Genomic DNA, 25,329 nt, shown 5'->3' on the forward strand with positions numbered 1-25,329 from the left:
TCATTCATTCTTATATTCTCATGAGTTATCAGCTACATTTTTACCTCTCAATTAGCCTTGTGTTTACTGTTCCCCTCTTGTAAATAATCAATTAAGGCAAGTGGAGGGTTCTGCCAATGTATGCAAAATAATTTATTGGACACACAAGCTCATGTATGGATGAGTGTCTGAGGTGAAAGGTTAAGAAAATCTTTAAAGTTTAAAATCTTTTAAAAGTTTAAAGGCACATCCTGGTGAGAACGGTGGGTTGACCCTGCTGAGCTTTAGGTGTCCCACCTGGCTCTTTACTGACAGCATCATCTGCTCTTTTCTGTTGGAAGCAGTCGGAGGAGGAAGAGATGGAGTTGGTGAGTTTCATTGAATGCCTTGGGAAGACTGATAAGCTTTCAGTTTGGTTTTAAAATGACACTTTAACTAGCAGAGCCACACTCAGCTTAGAGAAATGCCTCCACTGCTTGAGATGAAGATCGACTAAACCCAACATTAACTGGATGAACTTTTGAGTGTTGTGTGGATGTCTGGTCTGCATTGTGTGTGACTCACACTGCATGTTCTGAGTCTTTTTAAGGAAGTTTAAAAGACCCACAGTATGTTCAGAAAATGTATGTGTATGTGTTTGTGCTAAAGGAAGAGTGTTGTGGGTGTATTCGAAGAAAGGAGAATGATGAATCCATAAAATCCCCAAAGATGCAATCATTAGTTATTATTTAATATTTCCCTAAGATCTCACCAATAACCCTAGTATTAGTTTTAATATTGAAACAACATAAAAGCATGGATCAAAGCAGAATGTTAAGAAACACAGTCCACATAAAATATGTTATTACAGTCAACATATTTGAGCATTACCCAAATTCTTATTCTCTTGTGTTTCTTGATTTTTGGCCTGGGCTCTGATTACTTATGATGATGTCTGTAAAATGGAGTTGAGTCCAAAATTATGTCATCAGTTGAGGAGAATGCCAAATGCTGTCAGAGAATATTTTCACTAGCAAGAAGAAACTAATGTGAATGCATTTTACAATACTAGTAGTACTAATACCACTGTTCTGTAGCATCTGCATTATATTATTATTATTATTTATTTTATAAAGAACCTAAAGTGAAACATCTCTATTAGTATTTTTTTTGAGAGAGACTGCACGTGATGTCCCTCTCAAACTCAATGTAGATTGAATATTCATCTACCTCAGCTAATATAAAACTGAGCAAAATTGCTCTGATTTGAATATGCATTTCCAAGTATTTTTTTTCTCTGTGTGTGTGTTTGTGTGTGTATGAGTGTACTTGGTATTCCCTATGTTGGGGACCAAATGTATGAGCGCGCATGTGTGTGTGTGTGTGTGTGTGTGTGCACTGCATGTACACACGTTTGGCTTGGGGTGAGTATGTAATTTCACTGCATGCTGGATGGTACTTGGATAACACATTTTCGGATCCAGTAAATAAACTTGGATCTCTTTAATATCAGTAATGTTAATATCAATTATTTCTCCTAAACAGCAGTGACATTAAATAGAGAGCACTTTATGATGTTTCCTCTAGCCTACTGCCTCTCATTTTTCTCTTGAGAAAAAGACTAAATTTATCTGACATGTCTCTTCAGAGTTTCAGAAGAGACCACAACTGTGCTCAGATTTATCAAGATTAAGTCTGCAATCAGAACTCTTTTCAGTATGAACTCAAATATTTCTCCACAAATTCTACCACATTTTCCTTATAATTGTATAGGTCTATACTCTTACTCTGTCAATAATTGTTTATTTATTTCTATTTCTCCTAAGGCATTTTAGTAGAAACATCTTTGACAAACTTGATTTCTAAACTGGCATGTCCAATAAGTCCCAGAGCTCTGAATGAGCACGTTCTGAGCAATTTTTCCCATGGAAACTGTTCAGACAGGAAAAAAGTTACTGATCAGAACATTTTTGAGAAGAAAGTGAAAGAAAGAAAGTGACGTGAGGCCAAGTATGGTGACCCATACTTGGAATTAGTGCTCTGCATTTGACTAGGTATTTTGTTTTCTAGTGTTTGAATGAGTTTGTGGATTTCCCTATATATCCATGTGCTTAAAGGGGTCATATGATGCAATTTCATTTTTTCCTTTCTCTTTGGAGTGTTTGCATATTCCTTAGCAAAAATTTGCAGTGACCTTGTATAGACAATATATAGTTGTGCCACACTTTTAAGCCATTCTGTAGTGTCTTATATTTTATATTAGATTTTCTATTTTATATCATATTCTGAATTAAAGCTGTTTAACTGACAGCAACCTGCAAAACAATTCGATTTCTAACTAGAATGAATCTGCAGCGCCTCTTTTTGGTGCAAAATGGTATTACCACATAATTTCCACCAAATCACACTATTCTGACGACAATGCTTTACATGGTTTGTTTAGAGCAGGGGTGGGCAAACTTGGCCCTTCCAGGCCACTTTCCTGCAGAGTTTAGCTCCAACCCTAATCAAACACACCTGAGCCAGCTAATCATTGTCTTCAAGACTACTAGAAGGCTACAGGCAGGTGAGTTTTATCAGGGTTGGATCAAATCTCTGCAGAAAAGTGGCCTGGAAAGGCCAAGTTTGCCCATCACTGGTTTAGAGTATGCATGTATGTCTGTGGTGGGATCTCATTCATTTGCTGCATTTGGCCCTTTATACAGAACACCCAGAGGATAAGCAGTTCCCAGTCAACCCAGTCTCTGGCCACACCGGTGGTCTCCATCACCACCCCGAGTCTGCCACCACAAGGCCTGGTCTACTCAGGCATGCCCACTGCCTACAACTCTGGTGAGTATAAAAAGTAATTATTTGCTTTATAATGTATGCATTCATTCATGATTTGATTTAATTTCATGCTTCTCTGAGTGAGTGGCTTAATAAAAAAGAGGAAGACCCTACAATTCATGACACCATCCAGCTCCGAGCTCAATGCATAATAAAAATACTTGAAACGCTCGACTGTGTGAGTGCATAGGTGTTTGATTGACTCAAACTCTGTTGTTGAATGTTGTTGTGTTGTTTTGCTCTAGAATACTCCCTGAGCAGTGCTGAGCTCTCCTCTCTGCAAGGCTTTGGCTCTCCAGGGCTCTCTATAGGCTCAGTGTCGGCATGGCAACAGCATCAACTGGGCCAGGCAGCTCTCAGCTCGCTGGTGTGAGTAACATAGATGTACACACACACACACACACACACACAGGTTTGCAGAACACCGATGGGGTCAAATGCATTCTTAGTTGCCATATGCTTTCTTTTTTTCTCTCTAGAAAGTGTAATGGAAGGATGGATTGATGTCCAGGCCATATTACACTAAAAAGAAAAAGAAAAGAATATACAATCATATTTTGCTTAATACTGAAGTATTTTTATGTTATAATATTAGAGAAAAACCAATGGTATGAGGTTAGGGTGGGACTATCTGTTTGGCAGATTTTTGTTACATTTATGCCACATTATTAATAGCTTATGTCATTGTGCAAGTAAATGTATCTTATTTTAAAGATATTTAGTGAGAAAATATTTTTTTGCAGCATGGAAGCCCAAAAATGACACTTTTTATGAAACCTATTTTTTTGATTATTAAAATCATTAGAAAATGTAATAAGTATTTATGTCATGTTAGTATTTATACAGATTTGAATAGAATTATGAATAGAATAATGAGAATTACATAAAAAATTACATAAAAAGAAAAGATAAAAAAGTAAGATAGCAACACATTATCACAGGGACAACATGATTATTTGTTATGAAAATAATGTCAACATTTAATAAATCTTACTGGTCCTAAAATAGTTTTTTTTTTTCTAGATAGATAGATAGATAGATAGATATTTATATAAGTACACGTCTGTATAGTTTCTCTGTAACAGCAGAGTGCATGACCCAAAGACAGACAAAAAAAAAACAGACTAAAACCACTAAAATTTTATGTTTCCAGAGCCTGTGAAAGCTTTTATTTAAACGCAGTGGTTGTGCCATCAAAACATTAGTGAACTGTTTTTGTCACATTCTGCCAGGCATGCTCTAATTAGATACCACCCTCTAAAATTATTCAGGTGCTGTTATTGCTGCAAGCGCCACTGAGTAAACAGATGGAGGGTGGGATAATATTATTGGGCTATCTGGGTCTCTGTGTTAGCGTCACATAGTAGCTGCTGAGTTCAGGGATTTCTGCAGTCCACAGACAGTTTGTGCACTCGTACTAATTTTTCATTTTGTAATTTTCTCTCTTTGTTCAGAGGTGGAGGTCACTTACCTCACGGCTCAAATCTCTCCATCAACACCAGCCAGAATGTCAACATTAAATCCGAGCCCATCTCTCCTCCACGCGAGCGCATCACCCCATCCGGCTTCCCACCCCAGCAGCAGCAGCAGCAGCCTCCCTCCGGCCGTCCAGACATGGGCCGTTCACCTGTCGACAGCCTCAGCTCCTCTTGCTCCTCGTACGACGGAAGCGACCGAGAGGATCACCGGCATGATTTCCACTCCCCACTCGGCCTGGGTCGACCCCCGGCCTCTGGGGCCGAAGAGAGGGAGAGCCCCACGGTCAAGCGCATGCGCATGGACACCTGGGTGACATAAAGCTGTCCGGAGCCTGACAGCCAGTCAGTCAGTCACACGCAGGGCTGGGCAGGGGGAAAGGGAGAGAGGAGTGACAGCAGGGAGGGTCATTATTGTTATTATTCTATTGTTATAATTTAACGTCATTTCACTTTTTTTGTAAGTAGGTGGATGGGGAAAGAAATTGAAAATGTCCTGGCATATCGAAATTAAGCAGATGAGTGGAGAGAGGGAAAATCAAAAAGTCAAGCAGTCAGAATGAATGGTGTACTCAAAAACAAAACAAAAAACAAGAAAAAAAACAAACAGGTGTTATCAGGTACTTGATGCAAATTGCATTGTGCGAGAGTCCAATGTATGAAGAAAACATTTTCGATTTTTGTCATCACTGGTGCAGTTTGACACTTGTAGCTGTTTTCGCTGTTGAATTTGCAAACAATCAAAGAAAGTTTAGGGGCGGCTTTCTTTCTGAAGGCTCCTGCCTGCTGGGCTCATGTATTAAACAATCTGTATCTGCACTCGCCCTTATATGAAGTATGTCACATATTAATTTATTTTAAGGTATTTGATGATAGATTTGGATCAGTTTTACGAGGGATGGCTTGTATCTAAAATGAGATCACATTTCACCTCAGTTAAGACATTAAGTGAAAGAAATGAAAATGTCTCTAAATTAATAATAGTCGTTGATTACATTTTCAGTCCTTTTTATTTGCGTTTTGAACAAATGGGAAAAGAACAGGTAGCCCAGTCAACTTAGAGACGATAGCAAGTCATTTTACATTCATGCAGCTCCAACAACTCAATGGTAACGCAAGCCAAAGCCTCTATGTAATTTTGTCGTACTGTAGGTTGGGAATTTTCAGCATTTCTCTCTCGATGTTTGTTTCATATTAGTTCTGTCATAGTGTGCGTTGTTACAAGCATTGGAAAACGATTAACATGCAAAGCAGATCTTGAAACGATATCTAAAGCCATGAACACTTGCTGTTCTGTTTGTAAATTAAAGATTTGAGCCAAACCTTTTTCTTTTGTTATGTACATAGCAACTTTAATATATATCACTTTTGGTGTAAGTACGTATGTATTGTACCTTCACCAGATTCAAGAAAAAAGTATATTTTTGTGGATTACTGCCAAGTTTACAAGGCGAGATCCTTATTAAGTAGAGTATTCACTGGTTAATATTTACTATTTTGTTAACTATACTGTACTTTCTTCAAATCTGACTATTATTGGTAATAATCAAAGTGTTTTTTATTTTTCTTTCTTTTCCAAGAAGGTCATTTTTGGGTCGTTTACCCTTTAATGGTGGTGAATGTCTGTCCATAAGAAATTGTAACAACAGAGCTGTATGATTCAAGCTCAGCTGTCTTTATTTTGTTTTGTAACGATTCTGGTCGTGCTAAGAAACAAATATGGTTGCATTTCTTACAACTGTTTTGTGAGGGATTAGCCTGCAGCTGCTGAATACACTGCCTACTTTAACCCATCACGGCTTAGATGCACTATTCATTGATATCCAGTAGAAGACACATTTCTCTTTACAGACATTCCCCCAGTTTGTATAAAAAGCTCATTTCTTTCCAACCCTAAATTCATTTCAACCAAATCCTTCATATATTGTAAATACCATAACTTTAAGGTAACCCTAATACATACATGCATACTATGTAACAGAATACCTTTCCAGTTTTTTTGTGAATCGGCTCATCTACAGATTTCCTAATGTAAAGTAGACACCTTAAGGAGGCACCAATCGCAATGTTCTGTATTGCTGGACAAGAGGGGGTGCTGTAGCTCTCTCCGCCGTCGCATTTTGCTCTTTGTGTGCATATCTCTTCATGTGTGGCTGTTTGTTTGCGTGGCACAAACGTCTGGTAGCAGTGGCCTCCGGCTTGCATCACACCTCACTGCCCTTCAGGTGGCAAAGCATCAGGGGATTCAGCAGCTAAAGATGGAAATACTAGACAATGCAAACTGACTTGGACATGATCTCTCTACTGGATTGCACAAAAAGTTTGTATGTTCAAGTTTGCTATTGGACGCTTTCCTCTTTAGATTTGTTATGTATTCGGTCAGTGTGCACATACCTCCCTGCCCTCTTGAGCACCACAGCAACTGGCAATAAGCTGATATTAATCTATGCAGTCCCCAACCCACACATAGCCAGGAACACAAAGCATTCACATTAAAAGTGGAATTTTTAAAGGGATAGTTCACCCAAATATGAGAATTCTGTCATTTACACACTTTCAAGTTCTAAACCTGTATTAATTACTTTCATCTGCTGAACACAAATACATTTTGAAGAATGTGTGTAACCAAACAGTTGATGGTCAACATTGCTATTTATTTTCCATACTATGGAAGTCAGTGGGGCTATTAACTGCTTGGTTACCCACATTCTTCAAAATATTTTAAGTTTAACAGAAGAAAGACATTTATACAGGAATAACTTAGGGCTGAATAAATGATGACAGATATTTCATTTTCATTTTTGGGTGAACTAACCCTTTAATGATAATAAAAAACAAATTTAATTAAGAGAGAAAAAATGAATCATGCATATTATACTATCACATGTCCATCAATTACACAATGTTGCCTAGTTCATAAATGAAGTGCTCTTTATTGAGCAGGTGAGAAAACGACTGTTAACCCTTTGTCCTTAAGTGCTTGCATATTAAAGTGATAGCTCACCCAAAAATGAAAATTATGTCAATATTTACTCAGTCGTTCCAAACTTGTATGACTTTATTTGATTTTTTTGGAACTGAATAGAAACAACATTGGACCACATTGATGTTCGCTGAATGAAACATTCATTAAAACTGGTTTTAAACAAAATGATGATCAAATTCTAATTTTTAGGTGAACTATCCTTTTACGGTTAAGTATAAAGGCACACTGACTAAATATGAAAACCACAAGAGCCATGCAAACACTGCTTTAGGTATAGCTTTAGATTTAATCTCAGATGTACAAGCTTTGTTGTCTCAGCGGAATTGAAACACCCATTAGAAAGTTTTATGATGTCTGTCAAAATCATTTAAAGTTGATCATCAATCAAAGCTTTTCAGGGTAGACAAGCAATAATGCCAGCCCAGTGTTATGAAAGCACTGTGGACTAAAAACATGCAGGATTTCCAAACTGCAATGAATGCACACACAAACACTCAACATTAGTGCTTGATTAGGAATCAGGGAGTTTCTTAGCTACATGCACAATTAGAGCCTTATTCCAAAGAGTTGCTGGTGTTCGGAATCAAATATGATATCACTCATCACATTTTGACTTCATCAAAACAAAATCACCCTCACATCAGGGGTCCCTATAAATGCACATGAGAACTACATAAGAGATCTGAAGAGAGGAGGCTGTTCCTTTGGTGCGGAGTGCTGTGTCACAAACTGTTGAATGTGAAAGGAAGGGATAAAGAGGAGACAACAATTGTTTGTTGCGTACTTTCTTCACTTTGCTGTGCAAGAGTACACTGCTTTGCTTTATGGCTTTTTCTAAATCAGAATTATGTATTTGGTAATTGTTTGTAGTTACTAGTTCACTTCAAGAAGCTGTTTGCGGTTTGGATGCTCAAACCGTTTGGCGGCACAAGCTGGACTTTGTTGCCATAACTGAAACAAGATGTTTCAAAAAGGAAAAAAGACAACAAAAAAAAAATGAGTCAAACATGAGAGAGAACTTTAAGTTAATCTGCATTATATTTCCCATGAATGTGTTGTTTTATCTTTATTATACAATAAATATTCTAGTGAACTTTTTATTGAATGACTAAGATATTATGCTAGAGATTGTTGTACAAATTTGTATTCTGCATTCACTAAAGTAAAGATATTGGCTTTTATTGTGTAACATAGGTTCTCTCGCTTATTCTGTGCAAACTGAAGTGACCAGTTCTCTGAATTTGAGTAGACTTTGTCCACATGTGAAGTCCCAAACATTAGAATCTGTCCGCTTTATTAAAAACCTCATTGTACCCTCAAATACTCACTCTATGTGCCTTCATACTGCATCTCTGAGAAACACATAGTCAGTGCACATGGAACTTCAGAATGTAGATGTTGCTTATATTTTACCCATGATCTAGTTTAAGGGTTTATTAAACATATAGACCAGGAAATTGACATGCAAAAACAGTCATTTTCATACACTTATGAAGTCATGGAATAGCTCTTTAAGTTTATAGGAATAGCCTAAAACAACATTCTGTAGGTTTACGTGTGGGTCAGTGACAGATAAAAAGGCCCAAGCTGAATAATAATAATAATAATAGCTCTTATGTAACTCTTTAAAAACCTAGTTTAAACGTGTGCTAACTTGATTTTCTAAATAAAGAAATAAACTTGTATAGATGAATACTTTTTATGTCAGTATGTTTTCTTAAGGTTTATGCAGTTTATGAACAAACTGATCAAATTATGTTCTATCTATCTATCTATCTATCTATCTATCCTGGGAATACATGTATGGTTGTCCTGTTACATGAAAGACAAATTCTTCAAATATCATACTATTAAATACAAATATTATATTATTATAACAAAATCGATTCACTAGGAAAATGGAAAGAGTATTATTAATAAAACCAAGAAAGAAAGAAGAAAAATAAATAAAGAGAAAGAAAGGAGAGAAAAAAGAAAAATGCTAAACATATAAGATGTGCATTTTCTTGATTTTTTGGTTTAGCATTTAATGTTTGATTCAATAAGAAGTAGTTTGAAATAATAAGTAGTCAAAATATAAGCGTTACGTCATTGATCCACAGACATGCAATATGAAAAGCGGCCAGCAGGTGGCACTAAGTTTGCACGCTGGCCAAACAAATGAGTGGACAGTATCTGCACCATGCAAACGCTGCGGGTGTAGTTCCATGAAATACTGGAAGGAACGAGTTACATCAGATACGATATTTTAAGTCAAAGTCACAACCAACCATACTATATATCAATTTAGGGGTGTTCACTAACATTTTAAAGCATCTAGAAAGAATGTAAACACAAAGCATTTAACGCTACAGTGCATTCGAACTACCGAAACTCCGGTAACTATTTCAAAACTTCATCACCCCACCCTAGAACAGAGACAAACCGGTCCAAGCAGAAAGCTCTCCACAGACATCACAACTGCCACTTCCAGGTGGATGTGAAAGTTCTCTGTTGTTGTCAGTCAGGTCTTCTAAAGGAAAACACGTCCAGTGATTTATCTGGAAAAAGGTAAGAGTCTGAACTCTCTTGTTGTCAATACTTTAATAGTAACATAATTCCTGCCAAAATATTTCAGTTACAGATGTTGTTACAACTGTAAAAACAGAATAAATTACTGATCTATTGATCTACTGTGCAATCTTTTCTGAATTTTTAACTAAATGATAGTAGTAATGGCTAGTAGTAAAGTAATTGCTTTATTTTGCTGTAAGTTTGTATATGGGTTAGTATGATAAACTCTGTTAAAGCGAAATGTCCTAATCCTTTGAGCTGCCGAACATCACACCAACAAAAATAATGCAGAAACCTGTCCAACACACCTCCTTAAATAATGTACACACCAAACCTCTTCAACAGTTAATTAGTAGTAGCAGTATATGGTACAAAGTCATACATGTTGTGTATATACATATATTTATATATATTTAATATATAAATTAAAAGTATATTATTTAATATATATTATAATCCCCCCCTTTGGATTATTATTGATAAGACAATGAATGTAGTGTTAAAAGTCTGGTAGGCCTATGCTTTCCTCTGAAATGCTATTTTTGAATTTTGGAAATTCTCTTTTTGGAAATACTCTTTGTACTAAAAGTAAGATTGAAACTGAACACTTGTTCTTTTACTGTTACATTTCTAAGGCACACACACACTCACACAAAATCTTTAATACCTCTTGTCAAAAAGCTTTAATATTTCTTGTTACCTCAGTTTCATGTGAAATATAAATAAATTTTTGCCCATCATGACTTGTATACTTCTATTTGTTTTGTCCATTTTACTGACTAAAATCACAATACACTTCTTGCTGAATCTGCTGCTGCTGATTTATTTCAGGCAAAGCTATTACTTCCTGAGGACAAGATGTAATGGATTGCTTTACAAAGTGTGTGCATGAAACTTACTTTAATAAAAACATGTCCTCCATCTCTTGATTTGATCAATTTTAAAAGTTAATAAATGTTTACTTTATTTTGGAATATTAAAAAAGTAGCAGAAACTACTCAAGCACATTTTTGACTAGATGCTTTGACTTAATTAAGGAAAAACTTAACTCAGTACGCAGACCATCACTAAAATAAACTTCTGAACATCACTAAAATCAATTCTGTGTGTGATGATCTATACATGGAAAGCATGTCATAGTTGTCAGCATTGTCAGCTGATAGTCTTCAGATTTAGTCTATGTTCACACTTATAAAACAAATTAGTATAAACACTCATTTGTTATTTATAGTACATTTAGTTTCTTTTTTTCAGCTCTGTGGAAAACAAAGTTTAGCAGCGTGACCATTTTTTGAGAAACTTCACAGTTCCATCACAAACGGCCTCATGGTCTGTGATGTGACAACGTAATCAGCACATTTTCTGCATACTTTGCAGTTGATGCATGTGGCCATTGTGCTCTACACGCACTGTTTCATGTCAAAGTGTAAATGCTCGACATTATCTGTGTTTTTGGCAGTTTCATATAAAAAGCATCACATACAGCAGAGATGACCGGTCCTGCTCCTGGAGGGCCATTAACCTGCAGAATTTAGCTACAATCCCATTTAAACACACCTGAACCAGCTCTTCAAGGTCTTCAGGTTTACCAGAACTTACTCAACTTGTGTTGGGGCAAGTTGGAGCCAAACTGCAGGACGTTGGCCCTCGAGGAGCAAGATTGATCACTCATTACATACTGTACAGCATCTGGTTGAATGCTAAAAAGCTAAAAATGAAGGTTTCCTTCAGTGTCACATGATCCTTCAGAAATCATGATTGATGTTGATATGGTGCTCAAAAAAAATTTCTTATTATTATCAATGTTGAAAAAAGCTGCTGCTTAATTTTTCTTTTTTTGTGGAAAACAAGATACCTTCTGTGTTCTTGAATAGCAAGTTCAAAAGAACTTGACATAGGAATCGTTTGTAGCATTATAATTGTCTTTAATGTCATTTTTGACCAATGTAATGTCTTTGTTGAATAATAGTATTAATTTCTTTAAAAAATACTTTCCCCAAACTTTTAAACAGTAGTGTAAGTTCACATTGTTTTTGATTGTTTAAACTATTTTTTCATAAATTGATACTTATGTTTTTTTTTTCTATCAAACTATCTTTGCTTGTCTTTTGTCTGACAGTTGTTTTAATTCCAGCTGAAGTGCAATCTCATCTGCAATCACGATGGAGCAAAAGAAGAAAATCTGGCCCAATCTCCGTGAGAGAGCCAAGCCCATCTTAAATCTGAAGATCGGAAAGAAGGGTTTGGGGAAGAAGAAAAAGACCCCTCTGAAATACAGAAGGAGTATGTCGGTACCAGACATCAGGATTAATCCCAGTGCCATGATGGCTTTGCAGGATGATTCCAGGACACCAGGTCAAGACTCCTGCTTCTTTGGAAACGTGGAGGGTTCATGTGACTTGGATGAAACAGCAAGTGAAACATCCAGTACTGCCTTATCTGAGCAGTTAAGTGTCGCAGACATGCCATACTCCTGCAGCCCCGCGCCATCAGAGAGAACAGTTCCTGTTGACTTTCCAGTTGCAGTGGAAACTGATAAGCGGCAAAGAGCCACCACATGGTACATAGATGATTTAGATGCAGTGACTGGACCTGTACATTCACATACAGAAAGACAGATGACACCTGTGCCTGCAGAAAGAAAATCACCTGGTCAGAGACCAAAGGACCCCTCAGACAAAGTGGCTGCAGCCCTTAGTAGAGCCGGTGCAGGAAGACAGACGCCTCCTGCACGAGCTGCAGACGAAATGTCTACACTGACCATCACAGAGTCAGTCAGCACTACTCCACCTGAAGAGAAAACCTGCATTTCATGTCCTACTGAGCACGAGCCATTCTCTCCATTGGACATGTTCATTGCAGGGTCAGCTGAGGACATGGCAAGTCATCACAGAGTTTTCTAAGTATTATCACTACATAAATATGCACTACCATTCAAAAGTTTGGGCTCAGCAATATATATATATATATATATCTCAATCATGACAACTCTCTGAAGATTTTAGCATGGTGATGGATGTGACAATGTTAATGTATTTGGTCTTGGCGGAATAGATCTGCTACACTGCTGCTGAATTGCTGCTGCTGTTGGTTATTGCTGTAGTTGTAGATTATTGCTGCTGCTGCAAGCAAGTACAGGAACTTGCTACTGCCAATGCATACGGCGATACGGTGCCGTGAGTATTTAAGACATACTGCTGCTGCACAAATAGCATATAAAATAACCCGTAGCAGATCTATACAGGTGGAGCTGGGGAAGGTGGAGGGTTTCAGATAAACTCTGAAAGCGCACTGCAGGAATCTCTAGTGAATGCTAGCCAGCCATATAAATGCAAGGCAGTAAGCTCATTGACTGCATATGCAGCATGAACCAATCAGCTTGTGCCAAGTCGTTTAACTCTCTGAATATCATCAATTACATTAACAAACCGTCAGCCTGCACCATAATTCAAAAAGCAGCAACTAGGCTGTTAGCTTACTTCAGGCCATGTTTTATTAGTTAATTTCGTTGGCCATTGTGGGTTTTAATTTTAATATTTTATTGTTCATTTGCCTTCAGCATTCATGCTGTTTTGAGGTGCTATACAAATAAAATGCCATTGAACTTGACTTTGACCAAATCGATGAGCCTTGGTGAGCATAAGAGACTTCTTTCAAAAACATGAATAAATCTTACTGAGCCCAAACTTTCTGTATGAATATAAAAATACCTAATACTCTAGTGGTGTGCTTTTTGAATGAAATGGTGCCAGGTGGAAGTTATAATATGTGTGGTTATATTGTCTTCTGTAAGTTTCTGTGCAGATAAGATAACATACCTGTACAGTATGCATTATATTGGAGATTTCTGAATCCAAATTCTGAATTTACCATCTATAGCCAATAATGCTTGATTGATAGATGACAAACATTACGCATTACTGTTCTGGCCTGAATTTGAGTATAGCAGATTCAGAGTAATGCAAAACTTTCTCATTTAATTTGATACATCTTAATCTCTTCCTCAGGATATTCCCAATGAAACCAGTGATTATGATATGCTTCCAGAACAAGAACGAAACGTGAGTATTTTAATACTCTTTTTTTAAGAAAAAGTGCTGTCTTGAAGACAGAAGAAAAAAAAACACAGTGTATTATTTCTTCAAATACTTCACTCCAGAATACTCAGAATGATAATTAGCATCCAACATTAACAAAGTCTTTTGCTCTCTACTTTTCAGATCCCAGCAGGATTAAATGACAGTCAAAATCAAGGTGCTTCAGCACAGCAGAAGGTCCAGTACCTCCTCACCATCAACCTAAAGGAAGGCAGAAGCCTGGTTATCAGAGACCGCTCAGGTATTGACCTCTGACTAATAATACAGATGATTAAACTAGAATGATGCTGGGTGGTATGGTTTACTCTAGGCATTGCATTGACTTTATTTGTCCAATTCAAGGCTACATTCTTGTATTTAAAAATGAATGAGTATTGCTATTAGTAGATCATAACATCTTATTCAGCACTATGCATGATTAAAAAATCGTAATTTAGAAATCGTTTTATAGATTGGCCTTGAAACTGTATAACTGTATATTGTTTAATCTTCCTACGGACCATTGAGTTCTTCATATAAGTCCTAAAAGTCTTGTTGAACTTGTTTTAGTATAGACCATTCAAGGTGTAGTATGTGGCATTGAATCACATTTTTTTTCTTGTGGATCAGCCTGGTTTTGGAAGATTGGATAACATCACTGCCTTTATTGTCTTTCTTCATTTCCTTTCTGAGAAACTTTATATTACTCACTTTTATGCAAAGTGATTTACATATAAGGAATGCTGCAACAAACATGATTCATCTTAGGACTACAGTACCATGAAAAGTGTCACAGTTTTCCATAATTACTTAAACAGTATAAAAACATGGGCTAGACTAACATTTTATCATACTATTCAAATGTTTTGGGTCAGTAAGGTCAGTTTTTTTTAATAAAATATATAAATATTTGTAATCATAATGCATTAAATTGATCAAAAGTGACAGTAAAGACATTTATTATGTTACAAAAGCTTTCTGTTTCAAATAAATTCTGTTCTTTGAATTTTCTATTCTCATCCTGAAATATCCTGCAAAAAATGTAACACTATGTTCAACATTGATAATAATAAGAAACGCTTCTTGAGAACCAAATCAGCATATTAGAATGATTTCTGAAGGATCGTGTGACACTGAAGACTGGAGTAATGATGCTGAAAATTCAGCTTGACAACTTAATTTGCATTTTAACTGGCTCTTAAAAATTTAATATATTTTTTACATGCAGCTTGATGTTGTTCTCCCAAAAGCTGCTGATGGTCTATTTAGTCTTGAAAGTGTATCAGTATAGATTTGAGTCTTGGCTCTGGGAGCCTACACAGAACAGCGACAGGTTGCATCACACTGAATGGTGCCATGCCTTTTGATTAGCTTTTCCATTTTTGTTTCATCTTCCTACGGACCATTGAGTTCTTCATATAAGTCCTAAAAGTCTTGTTGAACTTGTTTTAGTATAGACCATTCAAGGTGTAGTATGTGGCATTGAATCACATTTTTTTTCTTGTGGATCAGCCTGGTTTTGGAAGATTGGATAACATCACTGCCTTTATTGTCTTTCTTCATTTCCTTTCTGAGAAACTTTATATTACTCACTTTTATGCAAAGTGATTTACATATAAGGAATGCTGCAACAAACATGATTCATCTTAGGACTACAGTACCATGAAAAGTGTCACAATTTTCCATAATTGCTTAAACAGTATAAAAACATGGGCTAGACTAACATTTTATCATACTATTCAAATGTTTTGGGTCAGTAAGATCAGTTTGGGTCAGTAAGGTCAGTTTTTTTTAATAAAATAAATAAATATTTGTAATCATAATGCATTAAATTGATCAAAAGTGACAGTAAAGACATTTATTATGTTACGTTTTCCATAATTACTTAAACAGTATAAAAACATGGGCTAGACTAACATTTTATCATACTATTCAAATGTTTTGGGTCAGTAAGGTCAGTTTTTTTTAATAAAATATATAAATATTTGTAATCATAATGCATTAAATTGATCAAAAGTGACAGTAAAGACATTTATTATGTTACAAAAGCTTTCTGTTTCAAATAAATTCTGTTCTTTGAATTTTCTATTCTCATCCTGAAATATCCTGCAAAAAATGTAACACTATGTTCAACATTGATAATAATAAGAAACGCTTCTTGAGAACCAAATCAGCATATTAGAATGATTTCTGAAGGATCGTGTGACACTGAAGACTGGAGTAATGATGCTGAAAATTCAGCTTTGCCATCACAGGAATAAATTACAATTTAATATATATATATATTAAAATAGATAACATATAATTGTATTAATTGTAATAACATGTCACCATAACTGTTTTAACTGTAATTTTGAAGTAAAATACAGTCTAAAAGCAACCTTGGTGAGCATAAGAGATTAAAAAAAATCTTACTGACCCCAAACTTTTGAATGCTTCTATATAATCTGATGCATAGGCTATTTGTGTTTATTAGTTTTTGAAATTATTGACACTGAACATGGTGCTGATCTAGGAAACCTGTGGTGGCTTGTAAATGTCAGCTGTCAGCTATGGACAAAATAAAAAAATATTATTTTGTCCATAGTGTTTGTGCATATGCATGACAGTTGGCTCAGGATCTTGCATATCTACATTCTTAGTGTAAAGTATATCAGATGAAAATGTGCCCCTCCCCCCCAGTAATGTTATTTTAATGATTTCTAATGTTCAGAGAGAAACTAATGTTTTTGTGTTTTTTTTGTGTGTGCTGATTTTGGGAAGGTAGGATATCTGTTGAGAGCTAAGAGATGTATTCTTTAAATGATATCTGACAGTATAATTAAATGAGTCAAAATTTAACACGCACATAAGAGGAACTTTATTAATGACAGTCATTCTTATTCTGTGGCAATCATCTGAGCTTTCTGTGAAGCCCAGCAGGTGCGACTGCTAATGATTAGAATCAGGACTGTCAAAAAAGACAGCATTCATTGTAAACATGTAAATGAAGCCATATCTTGTTTAGGAAGGTTCTAGAATCCTGTTCATTCTAAATCGTTAAGATTGTGAAGATTGTTGTAGGTTCTTCAGTTCATAGTCAAAGAATTTGTGAGTACAGTAAGTGTTTTTGATTGTCATGCTGTTTTCATTGTCATTCATCTCAAAGCTAAAGATAAAGAACTTACTGTAGAACAATAAAACAAAATAAAATGGAGTCTAAAATTAAAACAAAATTTAATCTGAAATATAAAGGTCAAATAAAATAACACATTATTTAGAGAGGTGTAGTTGAGTAATATTTATATGTAATGCATTATATAATTAGAAGTAAATTAAAAGGAAAAGCAGTGAGGACTGAACTTTTTAAAGATGGAATGTTTCCAAGTTGCTTCAGCCTGTCTAGTCATCCCGAAACTGCAGAATGCAGTCAGACCAGAATGTCTTTCCTTCTGCCATACCTGTCTTGCTTCTGTAACCATGTTACATTTAAGAAAACAAAAAGCTATTTCTGGAACTATTGTTTGGATTTAGAAGTCATTATCAGCGGTCTTCCATTCAAATGTTGTACCTTGATTGCACGGAATCAAGTCAGTTTTTTCATACTAGCACTGGGAAACAAATGAGCTGGCCTTGTTTTTTTCCCTACTACGGAGCCAATGCAAATAGAGTCATGTTGAGGTGTTGTTTCCTAGAGGCTGTACACAGTCCCTGGTGTCATCATGCAAAATGTGTTGTCTCTTTTATCTCTTAACTAGTTGTTTATGCGAGAGAGCGATGGATACAAAAGGGAGAGCGAGAGAGATAGAGAGAAAATAGGGTTTTAGCCTAAGGTTTACTGAAATCCTACAGGCAAATGATTGTACTGAATTTCCATTTGATACCCAGAGCGGTTCTTCAGACGGAATGCCAGTATATCTGGCAGGCCTGACCAAGCTGATTGGGCAGCTCATTCTCATGTTCAAAGTCACAGGTGTATGCCCAAAGGCTATTAATTAACATCTCTACCTCATTATTTTTCATAATTAGAATATATTCCAGTGATATTCCTCTGTGCAGAATCCAGGCATGCGCTTTCTCAAAGCCTTCAATGTATTGAAGCCCAAACAACTTTTTTTGGTTTGTTCCTGATTGTCCCATATTTTTTTCTTTCAAAGGTTGTTTTTAACTTTTAATATTTTATATAAACTCTGTGCAATCATATGCACTAGCCTTATTTTTTTAGAGTAAATTGGGATATATTGCCACCTGCTGGAGAACGTATAAAACTTTTTTTTAATTAATAATTCAATTTATTTAATTACAGTTTTAATACAGGTTTAATGTCTTTAATAGAAACCTGCATGCCTACATGATATTCTTATGAATAAGAAAATGCTGTTCTAATTAATAATAATAATAATAATATAATGTGTTTAATATAGACACTGGAATGTCAAGTGGGGTTATTTTGGAATTCTTGTGAATCACACTTTGCAGTTGTGATCAAACTTGATTTGTAACTTTTTAAGGAAGCAACTTCCTTTATCCACTTTCTCTGTTTGATGGAGAAACTGAATGCCAATAAACTAACAAACCTGACCAGAATGATGAGACATTTTATTGCTTTTTGTTTATTTACATTGTACTGTATTTCCTAATTTCTGATCCAAGCTCATCTCTTTGGCCATGTAAAATAATACTGAAGCTGTTAGGGGGGTGTTACTGTATTTTGGCCAGTAACTTTAGTAGAGATGCTGTTTCAGGATATATTCGGCAGACTTCAATCTAACAAATAGTCTTCTTGTCCAAATCATGCCAGATATCTAAATTGTAGTCCATGCAGAGTTATAAAGAACCATGTTCTCAACTGTTTGGTGATATATTCAGTATTTTGACCAAAGAAGGGAAAAGCTTTAACGATTTAATATGACCCTGAGATTCTATTCTTATGACACACTATTTGTTTTCTTTAACCACTTCCTGTTCTAGCCATTCTTGTTTGAAACTTTGTATTGTTAGCACTTTTCATGTTATTGCCCCCTTAAGATGAATCAATTTGTTGTATTTGTACGTTCCTTTAGATAAAACTGTCTAAATAAATAAATAAATACCTTCATACAAAAATAAAGATTAGATTGAGATTTTTGGAAACTGCGACCTCGTGTGGTGGTCTTTGAGAATGACACACCACTTCATGTCTAGTTTGATACAGAACATTACTCCAGGCTTTTTACCTACAGCTAATGAAATAAAGTCTTCTTCATATTGAAATATTTTCACTTTCAGAGTCATATTCCTTAAACAGTATAAAAACATGGGCTAGACTAACATTTTATCATACTATTCAAATGTTTTGGGTCAGTAAGGTCAGTTTTTTTTAATAAAATATATAAATATTTGTAATCATAATGCATTAAATTGATCAAAAGTGACAGTAAAGACATTTATTATGTTACAAAAGCTTTCTGTTTCAAATAAATTCTGTTCTTTGAATTTTCTATTCTCATCCTGAAATATCCTGCAAAAAATGTAACACTATGTTCAACATTGATAATAATAAGAAACGCTTCTTGAGAACCAAATCAGCATATTAGAATGATTTCTGAAGGATCGTGTGACACTGAAGACTGGAGTAATGATGCTGAAAATTCAGCTTTGCCATCACAGGAATAAATTACAATTTAATATATATATATATTAAAATAGATAACATATAATTGTATTAATTGTAATAACATGTCACCATAACTGTTTTAACTGTAATTTTGAAGTAAAATACAGTCTAAAAGCAACCTTGGTGAGCATAAGAGATTAAAAAAAATCTTACTGACCCCAAACTTTTGAATGCTTCTATATAATCTGATGCATAGGCTATTTGTGTTTATTAGTTTTTGAAATTATTGACACTGAACATGGTGCTGATCTAGGAAACCTGTGGTGGCTTGTAAATGTCAGCTGTCAGCTATGGACAAAATAAAAAAATATTATTTTGTCCATAGTGTTTGTGCATATGCATGACAGTTGGCTCAGGATCTTGCATATCTACATTCTTAGTGTAAAGTATATCAGATGAAAATGTGCCCCTCCCCCCCAGTAATGTTATTTTAATGATTTCTAATGTTCAGAGAGAAACTAATGTTTTTGTGTTTTTTTTGTGTGTGCTGATTTTGGGAAGGTAGGATATCTGTTGAGAGCTAAGAGATGTATTCTTTAAATGATATCTGACAGTATAATTAAATGAGTCAAAATTTAACACGCACATAAGAGGAACTTTATTAATGACAGTCATTCTTATTCTGTGGCAATCATCTGAGCTTTCTGTGAAGCCCAGCAGGTGCGACTGCTAATGATTAGAATCAGGACTGTCAAAAAAGACAGCATTCATTGTAAACATGTAAATGAAGCCATATCTTGTTTAGGAAGGTTCTAGAATCCTGTTCATTCTAAATCGTTAAGATTGTGAAGATTGTTGTAGGTTCTTCAGTTCATAGTCAAAGAATTTGTGAGTACAGTAAGTGTTTTTGATTGTCATGCTGTTTTCATTGTCATTCATCTCAAAGCTAAAGATAAAGAACTTACTGTAGAACAATAAAACAAAAATTAAATTGATCAAAAGTGACAGTAAAGACATTTATTATGTTACAAAAGCTTTCTGTTTCAAATAAATTCTGTTTTTTGAATTTTCTATTCTCATCCTGAAATATCCTGCAAAAAATGTAACACTATTTTCAACATTGATAATAATAAGAAACGCTTCTTGAGAACCAAATCAGCATATTAGAATGATTTCTGAAGGATCGTGTGACACTGAAGACTGGAGTAATGATGCTGAAAATTCAGCTTTGCCATCACAGGAATAAATTACAATTTAATATATATATATATTAAAATAGATAACATATAATTGTATTAATTGTAATAACATGTCACCATAACTTTTTAACTGTAATTTTGAAGTAAAATACAGTCTAAAAGCAACCTTGGTGAGCATAAGAGATTAAAAAAAATCTTACTGACCCCAAACTTTTGAATGCTTCTATATAATCTGATGCATAGGCTATTTGTGTTTATTAGTTTTTGAAATTATTGACACTGAACATGGTGCTGATCTAGGAGACCTGTGGTGGCTTGAACATGTCACCATAACTGTTTTAACTGTAATTTTGAAGTAAAATACAGTCTAAAAGCAACCTTGGTGAGCATAAGAGATAAAAAAAAATCTTACTGACCCCAAACTTTTGAATGCTTCTATATAATCTGATGCATAGGCTATTTGTGTTTATTAGTTTTTGAAATTATTGAAACTGAACATGGTGCTGATCTAGGAAACCTGTGGTGGCTTGTAAATGTCAGCTGTCAGCTATGGACAAAATAAAAAAATATTATTTTGTCCATAGTGTTTGTGCATATGCATGACAGTTGGCTCAGGATCTTGCATATCTACATTCTTAGTGTAAAGTATATCAGATGAAAATGTGCCCCTCCCCCCCAGTAATGTTATTTTAATGATTTCTAATGTTCAGAGAGAAACTAATGTTTTTGTGTTTTTTTTGTGTGTGCTGATTTTGGGAAGGTAGGATATCTGTTGAGAGCTAAGAGATGTATTCTTTAAATGATATCTGACAGTATAATTAAATGAGTCAAAATTTAACACGCACATAAGAGGAACTTTATTAATGACAGTCATTCTTATTCTGTGGCAATCATCTGAGCTTTCTGTGAAGCCCAGCAGGTGCGACTGCTAATGATTAGAATCAGGACTGTCAAAAAAGACAGCATTCATTGTAAACATGTAAATGAAGCCATATCTTGTTTAGGAAGGTTCTAGAATCCTGTTCATTCTAAATCGTTAAGATTGTGAAGATTGTTGTAGGTTCTTCAGTTCATAGTCAAAGAATTTGTGAGTACAGTAAGTGTTTTTGATTGTCATGCTGTTTTCATTGTCATTCATCTCAAAGCTAAAGATAAAGAACTTACTGTAGAACAATAAAACAAAATAAAATGGAGTCTAAAATTAAAACAAAATTTAATCTGAAATATAAAGGTCAAATAAAATAACACATTATTTAGAGAGGTGTAGTTGAGTAATATTTATATGTAATGCATTATATAATTAGAAGTAAATTAAAAGGAAAAGCAGTGAGGACTGAACTTTTTAAAGATGGAATGTTTCCAAGTTGCTTCAGCCTGTCTAGTCATCCCGAAACTGCAGAATGCAGTCAGACCAGAATGTCTTTCCTTCTGCCATACCTGTCTTGCTTCTGTAACCATGTTACATTTAAGAAAACAAAAAGCTATTTCTGGAACTATTGTTTGGATTTAGAAGTCATTATCAGCGGTCTTCCATTCAAATGTTGTACCTTGATTGCACGGAATCAAGTCAGTTTTTTCATACTAGCACTGGGAAACAAATGAGCTGGCCTTGTTTTTTTCCCTACTACGGAGCCAATGCAAATAGAGTCATGTTGAGGTGTTGTTTCCTAGAGGCTGTACACAGTCCCTGGTGTCATCATGCAAAATGTGTTGTCTCTTTTATCTCTTAACTAGTTGTTTATGCGAGAGAGCGATGGATACAAAAGGGAGAGCGAGAGAGATAGAGAGAAAATAGGGTTTTAGCCTAAGGTTTACTGAAATCCTACAGGCAAATGATTGTACTGAATTTCCATTTGATACCCAGAGCGGTTCTTCAGACGGAATGCCAGTATATCTGGCAGGCCTGACCAAGCTGATTGGGCAGCTCATTCTCATGTTCAAAGTCACAGGTGTATGCCCAAAGGCTATTAATTAACATCTCTACCTCATTATTTTTCATAATTAGAATATATTCCAGTGATATTCCTCTGTGCAGAATCCAGGCATGCGCTTTCTCAAAGCCTTCAATGTATTGAAGCCCAAACAACTTTTTTTGGTTTGTTCCTGATTGTCCCATATTTTTTTCTTTCAAAGGTTGTTTTTAACTTTTAATATTTTATATAAACTCTGTGCAATCATATGCACTAACCTTATTTTTTTAGAGTAAATTGGGATATATTGCCACCTGCTGGAGAACGTATAAAACTTTTTTTTAATTAATAATTCAATTTATTTAATTACAGTTTTAATACAGGTTTAATGTCTTTAATAGAAACCTGCATGCCTACATGATATTCTTATGAATAAGAAAATGCTGTTCTAATTAATAATAATAATAATAATATAATGTGTTTAATATAGACACTGGAATGTCAAGTGGGGTTATTTTGGAATTCTTGTGAATCACACTTTGCAGTTGTGATCAAACTTGATTTGTAACTTTTTAAGGAAGCAACTTCCTTTATCCACTTTCTCTGTTTGATGGAGAAACTGAATGCCAATAAACTAACAAACCTGACCAGAATGATGAGACATTTTATTGCTTTTTGTTTATTTACATTGTACTGTATTTCCTAATTTCTGATCCAAGCTCATCTCTTTGGCCATGTAAAATAATACTGAAGCTGTTAGGGGGGTGTTACTGTATTTTGGCCAGTAACTTTAGTAGAGATGCTGTTTCAGGATATATTCGGCAGACTTCAATCTAACAAATAGTCTTCTTGTCCAAATCATGCCAGATATCTAAATTGTAGTCCATGCAGAGTTATAAAGAACCATGTTCTCAACTGTTTGGTGATATATTCAGTATTTTGACCAAAGAAGGGAAAAGCTTTAACGATTTAATATGACCCTGAGATTCTATTCTTATGACACACTATTTGTTTTCTTTAACCACTTCCTGTTCTAGCCATTCTTGTTTGAAACTTTGTATTGTTAGCACTTTTCATGTTATTGCCCCCTTAAGATGAATCAATTTGTTGTATTTGTACGTTCCTTTAGATAAAACTGTCTAAATAAATAAATAAATACCTTCATACAAAAATAAAGATTAGATTGAGATTTTTGGAAACTGCGACCTCGTGTGGTGGTCTTTGAGAATGACACACCACTTCATGTCTAGTTTGATACAGAACATTACTCCAGGCTTTTTACCTACAGCTAATGAAATAAAGTCTTCTTCATATTGAAATATTTTCACTTTCAGAGTCATATTCCCATTTTGTTTGCTTTATTGCAAAGCAGATTTTTATTTTATGATATGTTTTTGAAACACCATCAAAAAATAACTAATAATTATGTAGGTTAGGTTTTACCCTTTTTCCATCTAATGCTTTATCAATAAGATTTAGACATTGTCTGAAAAAAGTCTCTGTCCGTCTGCAGCCTTTTGCATTATTAGTTGAGTCCTCACTTCGTCCGACATGACAGCGTGACGGCGATGACACAGTCCACCTCTCGCGCCTTTTCCAGCACCTATCTTTGCCTAACAATTAACGCCCAGCTCGTCCCCGACTGACACTACATCGGAAAAGCGGCCCGCGAGTCTCCTCCCTCCCTTTTTTCCGCCGTTCTCCATTTTCCTTCTGTTAATTTCCGCCGTCACCGTTTTCAGTCACGCCGGAGCTCTTCCCCTGGCTGCTTGAGCCCCTTTCCTCCTGTCAAGCTGCCTGGAGGTTTCCTTGTCAGCGGCTAGCAGGGAGGAGCTGCCTCCTGGAGATGTTCATTTGGAGAGGCGAGCTGACAGGCCTGACAACCCGTCCCCACAGGGCTTTTGTCATGTGATTCCAGGCTCCCCGCGGGTTCTCTCAAGCACTCCTTTATCCATCCATACAAATGAAGTGATGGACTCTTTCTCTCTCATCTGTTTTTTCTTTCTTTTTCTTACCAGCCAATCTGCATACCACAGCATAGACAAAGACGGACCACTTTCCCTCCCCTCTCACAGACAGACTCAAGGCAGACTTTCTTAACAGGCTTTGGAGATTAACACTGCTTGCTCCCTGTTTCTGGGGTTTTAATGCTCCGGTATTAAATTAACTGACTCACGCTGGCTATAATTTTTACTCTTTCACAATCAGCCAGCTCCCATCACTCTGAAAGAGACGAAACGTCCGCCTCTCTATGCTAAGAATGGTCCCCTAAATAATGAGTCTTCTGGATTATTCAGTGTCTGCAAGATTGTATCTGAGTGCTTGTACAGTTTGATGATATGAACCAGTTTCCACCATGCTTTGTCATTAAATAAATGTTCCTGGTTCTATATGAATAAAGCTCAATCGACAGCATTTGTGGTGTTGATCACCACTAAAAAAATAAATAAATACATTTAAACTTGTTCCCTTCATCTGCAAAATCATTTGCAAACATTATGCAACAAAACATTATTGAGATTAAAAATTAATGAATGCAGAAGACTCCTTTTTTTTTTAAGTAACATCGTTAACTGTTTGTTTTCAACAGGTACAAGCGACCCATTCGTCAAATTCAAATTAGATGGCAAAAACATCTACAAAAGCAAAGTTGTGAACAAGAACCTGAATCCCATCTGGAATGAATTATTTTCCTTTCCCATCAGAGACCTCGATCAGACTCTTCATCTTAAGGTTTGTGAAGTGTTTACAGTATTACATATTTAAAA

General features: G+C 35.5%; 2 protein-coding genes across 16 annotated transcripts in view; both read left to right on the top strand.

Annotated features, from left to right (window-relative positions):
- The window catches only part of LOC107715212 (myocyte-specific enhancer factor 2A-like), a 99,181-nt gene extending 92,863 nt beyond the window's left edge, over positions 1 to 6,318 (top strand). For 11 of the 15 annotated variants that reach the window (XM_016521277.1, XM_016521279.1, XM_016521276.1 and 8 more), the window contains 4 exons: positions 321 to 347; positions 2,664 to 2,790; positions 3,033 to 3,156; positions 4,242 to 6,318. In XM_016521277.1, coding sequence (XP_016376763.1) covers positions 321 to 347; positions 2,664 to 2,790; positions 3,033 to 3,156; positions 4,242 to 4,584 — 621 coding nt within the window. In that variant the 3' untranslated portion in view covers positions 4,585 to 6,318. The remainder of the gene's footprint in view (positions 1 to 320; positions 348 to 2,663; positions 2,791 to 3,032; positions 3,157 to 4,241) is intronic. The other 4 variants (XM_016521283.1, XM_016521291.1, XM_016521290.1 and 1 more) reach the window with 2 other exon arrangements.
- A 3,058-nt stretch (positions 6,319 to 9,376) lies between these two features.
- LOC107715213 (multiple C2 and transmembrane domain-containing protein 2-like) overlaps positions 9,377 to 25,329 on the top strand; it is a 60,228-nt gene continuing 44,275 nt past the window's right edge. Inside the window, exons 1-5 of the mRNA XM_016521292.1 lie at positions 9,377 to 9,798; positions 11,936 to 12,680; positions 13,809 to 13,862; positions 14,022 to 14,139; positions 25,152 to 25,294. Coding sequence (XP_016376778.1) covers positions 11,964 to 12,680; positions 13,809 to 13,862; positions 14,022 to 14,139; positions 25,152 to 25,294 — 1,032 coding nt within the window. The 5' untranslated portion in view covers positions 9,377 to 9,798; positions 11,936 to 11,963. The remainder of the gene's footprint in view (positions 9,799 to 11,935; positions 12,681 to 13,808; positions 13,863 to 14,021; positions 14,140 to 25,151; positions 25,295 to 25,329) is intronic.

The sequence above is a fragment of the Sinocyclocheilus rhinocerous genome, unplaced genomic scaffold (assembly GCF_001515625.1).
Source record: "Sinocyclocheilus rhinocerous isolate Xijiao unplaced genomic scaffold, SAMN03320098_v1.1 scaffold659, whole genome shotgun sequence".
NCBI classification, from domain to species: domain Eukaryota; kingdom Metazoa; phylum Chordata; class Actinopteri; order Cypriniformes; family Cyprinidae; genus Sinocyclocheilus; species Sinocyclocheilus rhinocerous.